General features: G+C 36.2%; 1 protein-coding gene and 1 long non-coding RNA gene across 3 annotated transcripts; one reads left to right on the top strand and one right to left on the bottom strand.

The window, feature by feature from the left end:
- Positions 1-3,794: 3,794 nt before the first annotated feature.
- On the bottom strand, positions 3,795-13,448 carry LOC125664190 (uncharacterized). 2 transcript variants are annotated; one of them, XR_007365744.2, is made up of 3 exons: positions 11,964-13,448; positions 8,794-8,879; positions 3,795-3,867 (listed from the first exon to the last, which is right to left on the bottom strand). It is a non-coding gene; the product is annotated as an uncharacterized LOC125664190 (long non-coding RNA). The 2 variants fall into 2 exon arrangements; XR_007365743.2 differs by having other exon boundaries at positions 11,986-13,448.
- On the top strand, positions 5,729-8,763 carry LOC125664173 (E3 ubiquitin-protein ligase TRIM71-like). Its single transcript, XM_056152604.1, has 2 exons — positions 5,729-6,106; positions 6,388-8,763. The coding sequence occupies exon 2, from the start codon at positions 6,418-6,420 to the stop codon at positions 8,077-8,079; it is 1,662 nt and encodes a 553-aa protein (XP_056008579.1). The 5' UTR covers positions 5,729-6,106; positions 6,388-6,417; the 3' UTR covers positions 8,080-8,763.
- Positions 13,449-14,329: the final 881 nt, after the last annotated feature.

Here is a 14,329-nt window from a genome sequence, read left to right as displayed (position 1 = left end):
AGCTTGCTTGATATTTTGATAATAAATTATTTTGATTTTAAAATACATAATGTATATACATATGAAATATAAGAAAAATCTTATTTTAATTAGATTGTGCTCGATGCTAACCAATTTAGTAGCTTTAATATAAACGATCATTCCAAAGAAAAAAAAAGAGGAAAAGGTTATCTCTTCTACGTTTGTTATTAAAACAACGATATATTTAATTGACGAAACAAACCTTCAAGCATAGAATAACTCAGTCATTAACTACACGCATCTTACATACACCGCGGGGTTTGTTTTTGTTTACAATTACGTAACCGCCTCGAGGAACTATCGCGTGTGAACCAGGGCATGTACACAAAGTAAACATTGTCGTCCTAAATATAACACAGAATGTTATGTTTTGATCATATTGGATTTTTCGAATAATTCAGTCTTTCCGGGGATGTATTAATATGTATTAATATATACTTGTTTATACGTCCCTGGTCTTGCGTTTGATTTGTTTTAAATTCAAAACTCTAGAGCACTGAGTCAGGCATCATTTTTAAAATCTGCAATTTAATATACAGTTCGTTTCTCAATCATGTCTAATTGAATGTGTGTTTAATATCGAAGATTCATCGCTGCTGGACTAGCTATCTGTGATTTCACACTACTTTAATTGAACACACACGCTTTACTCAAATTCTTCGTTGTGAAAAAGAAAATGGATACATTTTACAAACATAACGAATTATTTCTGAACATGTTTTGAAATCAATAGTTTATAATCATGATTAAACCAAATCTAAACATGCGTATAGAATATTCAGAAACTCATGGCTGACCAGTCTCATTTCAAATGATTTGTTGTTTTATTGTTTAAAAACAATGACTTTGGTTAAACATTGATTCAGAACTCCTGGTCCAAATTATATAACTTCGGCACGTGCCCCTGGCGTGAAATTCATACGCGACTTCTGTGCGCACTGTGTACATAATATAACTACATGTATTTACACAGATAAATATTAAAGTTTAATAAAATATTCAAGATTTGAGAGCAATTTATTTGATTCGTATGTATAAATAATTCGAACTCGATGAATTATTCTCTTCAGTCTGAATATTATGCTATCATAATTTTATTGTATGATGAAATATTGGTAACAGCAATAAACCTTTATTGTATGTCCTGAGCCATAAATTTCACAAATTTAAGGTAGGTCCCTAGTCCTGGACCTACTTGTGATTTCTCAAAAATTTGAGTTTAAATACTTAGATTGTTCATTTGAGGGTATGATAAAAACAAAAAAATGGGGGGTTGTCAGTATAATGAGTAAATTATGGTATTTTTATTACGTGCACCCCCATTTGTCAAACGGCAATATCAAAATTCATTGAAGAAGTCCTAGAATATGTCCATAAAATTTTGTTGGAGGTATGATGCTGCAATTTTTTTCCTCAAATATGAAATAAATATGTTTAACTAAATAATTAAAAGTGAAATTTTAACACAATTTCATGTTTTTTAATAATGGTGGTACAAAATTGAACTCAATACAGGCCCTCGGCAGTCAAAAATACGGCACTGCAACACCACTAATATGAATATTTAAAAAATTTGACTTGTGATTTTTCATTAAAACTCACATATTATGTTCATATATGAATGCTTGTTAAAATACATTTTAAAAATCTGCCCTTTCTCAGCATAATATTTTCACAGCATCTCAATTTATATTTACATTTTTTGGCCAAAATAGTCATTTTGAAGATGATTTTCACATAATAGAAGATAACAAATATATAACAAGATAACAAATATATAACAAGTGCAGAATTGTTTTATTTAATTCCACAAGTGCATTATCGCATATCATGAATTTTTTTTAATTTACAGATAATTTTAACATGTAATACCCCTGTATATCAATTAAACAAATATGTACCTCTGGTTTTATGTGTGAATTAGATGACAAAAAATGGAAAGAAGATTGGAGCCATAGTCTACTCAAATATAAGTGATTGAGTGTTATTGTATTCATTTTACTAAATTAAAAAACATACAGGTAAATGTAAAAATATGTTTGATAATAATAGTACGTGAACCAATACCAGAGTTCGATCCGGACATGACGTCACGCTACTAGACCCCTACTTTAAATAGTAATTTTTTCTTCATTATTGGTACTGAAAAGTTAAATGCTGAAAGAATTTAATCCCACATACATGAGGGCCACAAAAGACTGATTCGTGGAATGAGATCATACACGCATGTACTTGAGTAGTATACATTTATTAAACACCTTACGATAAAAATTTATAGTACACCTTTATTAAAGTTCACACAGCTCCGACGGAAGACCTCTCGTTGCTTTACAACGAGCTTTGCTCTAGTTTTCCCAATTTTTCAATAGTTTCCCCATACAGAGCCTTCTTAAATCGAACTTCGTATTTTAAAGATGATATTGGACTTGAGAATTTGATTTTAGTTCAACACCTGACATTATATGTATCACATCTTTAATGCGAACGAGTCCGATGTGTATAAGGTTTGCTTCATTTTGGGATCGATTTATGTAAAGTGAAAATTCGTACACGTACCGGTATCCTGCGGATTAGTGTTAAACCCGAAGAGATATACAGCTGATCGAAACAGAGTAACTGTAGACTAAGGAGAAGTTTATTAACCTAGTAAGAGGAATTAACAGATTTATTTTATATTAATATAAAGCATATATGTCTGATTTTCGGTGTTAACTTTGCTACATTGCAATTCTTCGAATTCTTAAATTTCCGTTCAGTTTTCCGTTCGGCGTTTTAACAACTTCCACATATTCATGAACATTTGCACCAATCTATTTGTCTATATCTTGTAATACCAACAATATTCACATGTATCAGATATTTGTTTTTAGAGCAAAAAATACTGAAACACGTATATCTGTCTAAAGGCGGATTAACGCCGGTGACCCCCCCCCCCCCCCTCGTATGTTGCAAAAGAGGGAAGGGAGGGAGGGGGCTTTTCAACGTTTAAAATTATGTATCAGTCAACCCGAAAGATTACATCAAAAGGGGGGGGGGGCGAATTTCATTTATGTGTGGTAACTTTCACAGTGGCCTGAAAAACCACTGGTGGTTATGTACACAAGATCTATACAAGCTATCCACACGTTAGGTGCCTGTGGTCGAGAAAAGATACAAGAAGAGATACAAGAAGGTATAAGAATGGCTGACTTCCTTTTAAGATATCAATATTTCCTTACCCTTTAAGATCTAATTACCTAGCTGAGCAGTTCAGGAGGTTAGCACGTCGTATGCCATACTGAACTGGAGATGTGGTTTGGAGTCAAGCAGAGGTTGTTTTTTTTTTGTTTTTTTTTTCAGATTCCTTTCTATTAAAACGGCATTGTTTGACTAAATCACTATATCGCGCTAGGTAAAATGTCATTTTTATTAAGAAATACTTTTTTGTTTCTGATTTTTTGGGCATTATCTTATACATGTCTGCCGTGAAGTTCCAGTTGATAGACATATATTAATCAACACATGGCCCTTGCGGAACAACCCAGTACCAAAAAGTTTTCAATTTCAAGATATTCTTGTACACATCCTCCACTTTTTCATCCACATCAAATTCCTCTGGTGCAACATTCTGCTTTAAGGGGGGATGTGACGGCCAGAGCGATCAACCACCGGTCGGGTTCGAATCCCTGTCTGATCTGTTGCATTTTCCCTTTTGTTTCTATTACAGTATACAATGAAAGTACTCTAGCTAACAACTGTACCGGAATAATTTAACAATATAAAGTCTCATATGTGAGAGAGCAACAAACTTTATTACGTTAAATATACAATAAACACTCTTCTGATCTCCTCATCAACATCGACATTCTACAAATAAAAATGTAGTATATATCAACAAAATCATAAAGCATTGAAATACTAGGGGAGGGGGGGGGGGGGGGGGGACCACGAAAGGCAGCGAAACCTCGAATGACTTAAAATTCTTATTGCTTAACACAAAAAAATATGAATATATTTATGTTCTTCTTCAGTTTAAACAAACGTGAATTATTTATCAAATGAAACTCTAGCATAAAGGAAAGGGCATTGAATCCTCCAATAACTTCAGATTTTTATTACCTCGAATAACTTCAAATTCTTATTACCTAACACAAAAAATTATAAAAATATTTATGTCCTTCTTCACCAACAATAATATTATTTATCAAATAAAGCTCAAACACTTGCAGAAAGGAACGGCTTGCATGCATATGCAACAAACAGAACCGTTAAACAAAAACATAAAAATAAACATCTCCCCTCTAAATACCCCCGTTTTCGTTTTCGGAAAACTGTTGCGTAACATTTTCCTCTACAGAGTCATTTTAGGAGGACTCCGATTTGCAGCATCCATTTTGTTTGGAAATCATATCACACACATTTAAACAGCCTAATTAGCCGCGCGACAGTAGCGTCACCTGCACGGAGGCTATGTAGAAGAAACCCACATGAGTTGCTAAACAGCACCCCCCCCCCCCCACACACACACCCTTCTATATTCTTCAGAATGGTCACTAATTCTAAGGAGATTTTCTAAACATCTTCATACAAGTTATAATATAATTATTCTAGTTAAACTTTAACGCCTCTCCCTTAATCTACCGATGTCAACGAGATTGTTTTGTTTTGAACATATTTTATTAATAAAATCAAAAGGACTGGAAACAAGATCTAATTACTAATCTAATTACTAGTCCCTCTCCTAAAAGTCTTACAATACATGCATGTCATGCGAGATAATAATTAACGGTAAAATGTACAATAATTAAATGAATCTACTAATTAACGGGTAAAATGTACAATAATTAAACGAATCTACTAATTTCAACTATAAAATGAACAGCTGAAAAAATATTTATATTAGTCTGCAACAGCATGTTAAAATCGCTGTACAGTAATAGATTTGTATCAATATTGACTAAGTTAGGAATATACAAGTGATTAAAAAGACCATTTCTAGCCCTAGCGTAATTTTTACAAGGAAAAAAAAAAAAAAAAAAAGATATACATCTTTGTTATGTCCACTCCACATGAACAAAATGGAGAATTTGTAACATTACGCCTATAAAGATCATAATGAAGTATACATTTTAGCGTTAGATTAGTATGAATAAAGTTGATGAATCGTTTTCCAAAAGAGTGATATGATGGTGGTCTTGTAATGTCTGTTATTATATTTTTGGAGAATGAATTGATTGAGATGGCTTCTCTGGCTTCTACATTTGATAAATTCCAATGTTTTACAGAGTCAGGTACAAATAATTTTTTTTTTTAAATAACTCTAATCTGCATTTTCTTTACTCGAATCGTCTAAGAGACTCTAAGAAACTATATTGTCTGACGAATCGGCTCATGGGTAACACGTCTGAACCCATTTTACCTTCATCTTCTGAGGGAAAGGAATTATCGCAAAACTTTGCTAAATATTTTCACGGAAAAATAAGCAATATCCGTTTATCAGTTTGCGAACCTAGTGCCTCGAACAATGGCGCAAAAGATCCTTTTTGCTCTGATATTCCATTTGATGGTGAACACATTTTGTAAAGCGCTTTAGAGAACTAATGTTGATAGGGCGCTATATAAATCTTTTAATTACAATTACAAAATTACAATTAAGTAGGTTTCAATACTGTCATCATAATTGGATATCGCATGTTGGTTTTTTTTTTTTTTTATATTGTTCACTGAATTACGAACTTTTCTGTACGCGGCCCCATCAGTCCTTATTCGTTTTGAATGCTTTTGGCCTTTACTGTGAAGTGGATCTCTTGATTGTTTTTCGTATCATTGAATCCTACCATGGTTTTGTCTCTCGGACGATCTGTTATGATTTGTTCAGGTATACATTGAGATTTATACGAAGTATATTTATATCTGAATGAGAACAGCACTGCTATATTACAAACTGGGTCAATATGAACTTTAAATCTATTCAAACAGGAGCGTCTACAGGTCTACTAGCTGGTGTAGATATGATGTATATATAGAACCGATCACACCACACACAGGTAAAGCACGGGACTACACTGAAGGTCGAAATATCACGGAGGCCATTTTGGATTTAGAGGCGAGACAAAATTATATACACATTTCAGTGTCACCGAAGTGTTATAAATGTACAAGCTATGAAGTTTGAACGATTGAACACATTGATAAGATAGTTTTGTTGAATTGCTTATTTTTTTTTTTACTGGAATAGAATATAATAGAAGATAAAGCTGACGTACAATTCTAACTGTAAATTGTTTGTTTCCCCGGTTACATGTAACATGTTTATTGAAATCCACATCTATATTCTGCAATGGTAAACTAACACTGAAAATTAAATATTCGTCTTTTTATTGACAGTGAACTACTAATGTGAACCCGACACCAGAAATGCTGCACCCCCGGCGCAGTGCGCAGGAAGTCCTACTGTGCGACTCCTGTGAAACTGCCCCGCTACAGAGTCACTGTGAACTTTGTAATATAAATCTCTGTACTAACTGTGTAGGTAAACATCTCTTGGATTCGTCTAGAAAACACCGAGTCATACCGTTCATAGAGAAAAGTTCTGCCCCCAAAGTCTACCCAAAATGTCCGACACACGCCGACAAACAAAGCGAACTTTACTGCGAGGAATGTGACGTTCCTGTCTGTTCTACCTGTGTCTCAAAAAAACATAGAGGGCACAATTTATGTGATGTTCTGGAAAAATTCAGCGCTAAAACAGAAAGTTTACAAAAAGATTTAGAGGAACTAGAGAGCAGAATTTGTCCTCGATATGAAGAAATGGCGTCCGATGTCCAAACAGAGAAATCCGAGTTAGAAACGAATTACGGGAAACTGACAACAGCTGCCGACCAACAAGGAGAAGTCTTACACCGGGAGGTCACCGCCATTGTCAACCAGCGGAAATCCGACATTCAGGAGATGAAAAATAAACATATGGCTGCCTTAGATAAAAACACAGATGAAATTACACAGAGAATTACAGAACTTAGAAAGATCATTGAGGACCTGAAGAAAATACTGAACACCAAGGACGTCTCTTTAACGTCTACTTACAAATCTAGGAATGGCGAGTTCCGACAATTACCTCCTAAAGTCCGAGTCACATTACCGAGTTTATCTCCTCAGAAAATAAACACAGAAAAGCTCCGTGAAATGTTTGGTTCTCTGTCGCCATTATCCATTAACACAGAACAAGGCGACACAATGAAGTCAGCAGAAGCTGTATCGTCTCCTCCAGTCAAACCACTGCTTGATGACCCGCGCGTCACCGCCACCATAGACACTGGGTATCAATATCTACACAGTGTTAGCTGTCTGAGTGAAGATCAAGTCTGGACATGCGGGAATAACGAAACCATGAAGCTGCTCAACCTCCAGAGTAAACTACTGACATCAATACAAACCAAGTCAGGGGACTATCCAGGGGACATAGCAGTGACACGGGACGGAGATCTTGTTTATACTGACAATAGTAACAATATAAACCTAATTAAGAATAAACAGATACAGACTGTGATCACACTACAGGGGTGGAGACCTCTCTATGTCTGCTGTACCGCGGATAACGATCTCCTGGTTACCATGTACAGTGATGATGGAAAACAATTCAAAGTCGTGCGTTACTCCGGCTCCACAGAGAAACAAAGCATTCAGTTTGATGATCAGGGTCGTCCTCTCTACTCATCTGGTGGTTACTATAAACACCTTAGTGAGAACAAGAACCTGGATATCTGTGTGGCTGACTATAGAGCTAGTGCAGTAGTGGTGGTCAATCAGTCAGGAAAACTCCGATTTAGATACACTGGTCATCCCTCTAATACCGAGCAATCATTTAAACCATTCGGCATCACTACAGACAGCCAGAGTCACATCCTGACAGCAGACTGTTACAAACACCGTATCCACATCCTAGATCAGGACGGACAGTTCCTCCGTTACATTCACTGTGATTTACTCAGTCCATGGGGTTTATGTGTGGACATCAGAGACAACCTCTTTGTGGCTGAGTTAGGCACTGCTAAAGTGAAGAAAATCCAATATCTATAATCACGGTGTTAATTACACATCTCTACAGTGTTAATTACATCTACCATCACAGTGTTAATTACATCTACCAACACAGTGTTAATTACATCTACCAACACAGTGTTAATTACATCTACCAACACAGTGTTAATTACATCTACCAACCCAGTGTTAATTACAGCTCTGTATGTGGATTACAGTGTTAAACCATGTTAATTACATCTTCAAACACTGTGTTAATTACAGCTGCATGTTAATTACAGCTGCGTGTTAATTACAGCTGCGTGTTAATTACAGCTGTGTGTTAATTACAGCAGTGTGTGTGATGTGTAACTAACCTGTGTATTGACACTGTATGTATATTGATTGTTTAAAGGCTCTCTTCATTTTCACAAGTCAAGGGTTATTGGTTCGTTACCCTGGACTGGTGAAGATAAGCCCTCTTGAGAATATTTCACTTATATGGAGATGTCACCACTGCCGGTGAAGGGCCGCCAAATTTAGGCCTATGCTCAGCACTTATGGTCTTTGAACAGGGAGGTATCTTTATCGTGCCACACCTGCTGCGACACGGGGCCTCGGTTTTCGAAGGACCACCCCATTTAGTCACCAAGCAAGGTTGTTTATTCGTGTCTGATAGAACATTATTCTGTTTGTTTATTATGTATTTCAATATCTGTATTATTACATAAACATTATCTCGAGTACAGTCTTACATTATTACTGAGTACTTACTTAGATTTGTTGAACATCTGATCTTTGTCACAGATCTTCAGATACAAGGCCCCAGTCTTCTGTTTACCATCAATAACATCACAATCCTACAAAATCAACACAGATAATAGAAATCGTATCAAACTGAGTCATATCAAGAATTGTTTGCATTTTTAAAAGACTTATATCATTAACCTCAACAAAGTTCAGACATTTTTTGTTTGTTTTTACGTCCCGTTGAATTTGTTTTTACTTGTATTGAGACGTCACCTGCTGTAGGTGAAGTACAACAAAGTTAGACCAATGCTAGTGTTCAAGAATGTAGCAGTGGGGGTTCTTTAATGTGCCAAAGCCTGCCACAACACAAGACCTCTATAAGTTTGGACATTATCTACAGCATACATGAATAACTAGATGCTGTGAAATATAGGGTACAGAGTATATTTAAATGCAAACAATTGTGTCATAAGACAGAAATACTTGCTTGCAAGTGTTTGTCTTTAAATATAATCTATGCCCTATTTATTCTTGCTGCATATGTCAAGATGCCTAGAGTATTATGATGGGCTAGTAAGTGCCTCAGGGTCATCCCTACCCTGTCATTTTTAGACTGTTCAAATATCTTTCAAATGGTTGAGACTACAACATTTAATACAAATATATTTTGCTGCACATGACACAATGCACTGTTCTTGGTATTTCCAACCAATTTGCCCCTCGAGGTGAAAAAGAAAAAAATTCTGAAAACTTGTTGCACACTGGCTACAGAATATAATGTAAGTTCTGAGAATCAGCTTTTTCTATCAATTATTTAATGCCTTTTGGTCCTCAGGGTGGAAATGAAAATTCCGAAACTTTATTGCACATTTATAGGACATCATTAATTATCTTCTAAAAGATTATTTGTGTAAAATGACATTGGAGTTTTGTTGGGAATCAGGGGTGTTTTTGTTGAAAATACATCTTTTTTTTTTACCATCATTTGGCCCCTAGATGAAAATGAAATATCCAAAAACTTATAGCACATCTACTGGATACCATATTAAGATTATATTCCAAAAGATAATTTGGATACTGTGTAAAATGTAAGAGGAGTTTTGGGAACCAGGATTTTATGTTCCCCCCAAAAAATTGGGGAATCATACAGTCGCCGTCATGTCTGTCCGTCCATCCGAGCTCATATCTCCTAAATCTTTCATCAGAAATTGATAGAATCAAATATTCTTTGGGACAGGAACTTTTGGATCAAGGTCAGTTTCTTATTTCAACAATTTTGAACAGATATTGATCATATATCACCCAAATAAGTAATAGGCAAATTACTTTTATACAAAGGTCACTCAAGGTCATTTTGTGAAGGTCAAGGTAACTCAACATGTACTGAGTATATAAATAATAACCCTTCATTTCAACAATATTTCAATAATTTTTCATGTTTTAGACCAAGGTCATTTTGGAAAGCTCAAGGTCACTCGGAACATACGCTTTGTACCTTATTCGAGGAAAAAATGCCTTATTTCAACAATTTTTATCATCAATCCCAAAAATAAGTAATAGGTAAATAGTTTTGTGACAAAAGTCATTCGAGGTCACTACATAAAGGTCAAGGTCACTCAATATATACCCGAGTTATGAAAATTAACACAATATTTCAAGATATTGATCATTGGACCATGGTCTCTCAAAGTCATTTTGGAAAGGGAAAGGTCACTCAGAACAGGTACACTATTATATGTAGCTGCAATAGTGTGACCATCTCTGATTTATTTTTGAATAAGACTATACAACTCCTTAGGATCTCTGTAATGGTGCAGATGCAGGAGTGATTCACTACCACGACATTTTCGATCATTCTAAACATTTGCTGGCTTTCTTTATGTAAAACAAAAGTTATATGTTTCTTTGTCCATATATGTACAACCTGCAGCTTACAATTTGTGAGCCTCTATTCTACCGTTTTTAACAATTTCGATATACGTGTATTTCAATTTCTAAATACAAATTGTGCGCCATGTTCAATGGAATTTCCGTTGGTGAAGTTATTTGCACATACCCATACAAGGTAGTGTTTATATCAATAGGTGAGTACGAAGGAGAAGGCAATTCCATTGGTATAGAAAGGGTTTGAATTTGATATCTAGTTAAAAAATGAATAGCAAATCGAGTGTAATTTTTTTTCTGTCACCACATAATTTTCCTCATTCTGATTAAAATTAGATCTTCGATCCGCTCCATTATTGTTATGTCACTACAAAAATTAGATCTTCGATCCGCTCCATTATTGTTATGTCACTACAAAAAGCGCTTTGTGTAGCAACACAACAATAACGGAGCGGATCAAAGATCTGATTTTAATCAGATTGGATTTTCGTTTCTTTGTAGGAGAAACTCGAGTAACTATATTGTCAATGTTCAATTTTTACAGTGGATTCACCAACGATACTTCACGATAAAAAGCATGGTGGAGACAACGAAGAATGTTGCATGTTGTACAGGATATTTAATGAAAAACACCTTTATTAGACATGCCCAGTGCAAAGTTGGTACTTTTTTTTTTTAGTGTAAACAACATTGGAGACAAATACATAAAACTTATCAATCACATGTTATTCATAAACGTATTTTGCATCATTACAAAGATCCTATGGAATTGTAGCCCTCTCCCAAAAACATCAGAATAAAAAAAGTCAGGGAGGGCTACATTATTGCAGCTAGTATATTATTCAACCTTGGAAAAAGTTCCTTATTTTTACAACAGTTTTTGAACAGGTATTTATCACATGACATTGTATGATATACATGTATACCACAAATAAATATGAGGCAAATGGCTCTAAGAGTCACTCGAGGTCATTTCATAAAGGTCAATGTCACTTTACACATATTGTTTTGATAAAAAAAAATATTTTTTACCCCCATTTTGCTCCAGGGTAAAATTAAAAGTTCCAAAACCATATTGCACATTTACAGAACACCGCCTATCAAGTTCCCAAAGATTGGTTGGTAACTGTTTAATATGAAAGAGGAATTTGACGAAGAAGAAAGTGTGACAGACAGACAGACGGACCAGTGTAACAACAATCTACCCGAGATTTCTTTAAAAAGTGCGGTCATACCAAATCAGCAAACAGCAAAGTCAACTGATATAATTGAAGACTAAAGCTGTCATATAATTCAAATAAAATAAATACCCCCGCAGCATATGGGACTGACCAATCACTTAGCTGGCCCACACTGGTCATCAACGAATTTGGTTGAATGGGCAGGTGTTATCATAGATCAGTTGGAAGTCCAGCAGACTGGCCTTAGTGTGGGTTCTGGGATTTGAGAAGAACTGCAACTTCAATCACCTCCTCACAATTTTACTTTGTTCTTAAAGCAGTCCAGTTTGACCATAATCTTTCACATCTATCAAAAGAAAAATTGTTCAGATATTATATAAGATAAAATCCTCAAAGGTTCCTTATAATCTAAAGATTTGGGACACAGGATCTTTTTAAGGTGCGAGTCCTTAAAGATGTCCTTCGACTTGAGCAAATATTCTATAATCATGGTAATACTATAATGTATTCAAATAAATCATCATCGAGTTCTGATCACTGACAAAGAAACACCTTAAACATCGTTTTTTCTTTGTTATGTATCGTTACATTGTTCCTACTGCACAGTAATGGAGGGTGACACCCAGCTACAGTAAACCCTACAGCACGGTAAGGGGAGGGGGACACCCAGTCACAGTAAACCCTACAGCACGGTAAGGGGAGGGGACACCCAGTCACAGTAAACCCTACAGCACGGTAAGGGGAGGGGGACACCCAGTCACAGTAAACCCTACAGCACGGTTAGGGGAGGGGACACCCAGCCACAGTAAACCCTACAGCACAATAATGGGAGGGGACACCCAGTCACACTCACAGTCAATACGTCCTACTGCACGGTAAGGGGAGGGGACACCCAGCCACAGTCATTAGGTACTCCTGCACGGTAATGGGAGGGGGACACCCAGTCACAGTCATTAGGTACTCTTGCACGGTAATGGAGGGGGACTAACAGCCACAGTCATTAGGTACTCTTGCACTGTGTTGGACATCCAGCCACAGTAAACCCTACAGCACGGTAAGGGGAGGGGGACACCCTGCCACAGTCATTAGATACTCCTGCACGGTAATGGAGGGGGACTAACAGCCACAGTCATTAGGTACTCTTGCACTGTGTTGGACACCCAGCCACAGTCCGTCTCCTCTATACAGCTTCTAGGATCATGTTGTGATTGGTAAGGGGAGGGGGACACCCAGCCACAGTCAGTCTCCTCTATACAGCTTCTAGGATCATGTTGTGATGTTGTGATCTTGAATCTATAAAGAATGAGGATGCTTGCAAATCAGTTTGAGAAACTTTGGACCAGCTAGCGGTTTTAGAGAAAAAGATTTTCAAATTTATATATATTCAGATATAAAACAAACACTTCCCAATTCTGAAACGTTAGACCATGAATTAAAGTTTGAACATAAATCAACACTATATGGAGGTACCTGTTCATCAGTTTAACTTATATATCTATATTCCTTTCATCCTAGAGATCATCAAACCAAAAATGGTAATGATTGACCTGGTATTTTTCAAACAGAAGTTAAGAAAAAGCCCAAGGGCCACGTCTCTCACCTGAGTCACTTGGCTCATATTTAAAGATTTTCTCTATATATTTGTATGCAAAACTTTGATCCCCGCCCCTTGTGACCCCATCCTCCCCTGGGAGCCATGATTTGAACTGAAATATGTCAGAAAGCTTTCATGTAAATATCAGCTTTTCTGGCACAGTGGTTCTTGAGAAGAAGATTTTTAAGGATTTATCCTATATATTAGTATGTAAAACTTTGATTCCCTATTGTGGCCCCATCCAACCCCCGGGGGCCATGATTTGAATAAACTTGAATCTGCACTATATCAGGAAGCTTTCATGTAAATTTCAGCTTTTCTGGCACAGTGGTTCTTATGAAGATTTTTTCTATATATATTTGCATGTAAAACTTTGATCCCCTATTGTGGCCCCATCATGCCCCCAGGGGCCATGATTTGAACAAACTTGAATCTGCATTATGTCAGGAAGCTTTCATGTAAATCTCAGCTTTTCTGGCTCAATGGTTCTTGAGAAGAAGATTTTTCCTCTATATATTTGTATGTAAAACTTTGATCCCCTATTGTGGCCCCATCATGCCCCCAGGGGCCATGATTTGAACAAACTTGAATCTGCATTATGTCAGGAAGCTTTCATGTAAATCAGCTTTTCTGGCTCAGTGGTTCTTGAGAAGATTTTTCCTATATATTTGTATGTAAAACTCTGATCCCCTATTGTGGCCCCATCCCCAACTCCCGGGTGCCATGATTTGAACAAACTTGAATCTGCATTATGTCAGGAAGCTTTCATGTAAATCTCAGCTTTCCTGGCTCAGTGGTTCTTAAGAAGAAGATTTTTAAAGATTTATCCTATATATTAGTATGTAAAACTTTGATCCCCTATTGTGGCCCCATCCAACCCCCGGGGGCCATGATTTGATCA

Source organism: Ostrea edulis, chromosome 1 (assembly GCF_947568905.1).
Source record: "Ostrea edulis chromosome 1, xbOstEdul1.1, whole genome shotgun sequence".
Classification (NCBI taxonomy): domain Eukaryota; kingdom Metazoa; phylum Mollusca; class Bivalvia; order Ostreida; family Ostreidae; genus Ostrea; species Ostrea edulis.
This window is presented reverse-complemented; position numbering and strand designations above follow the sequence as displayed.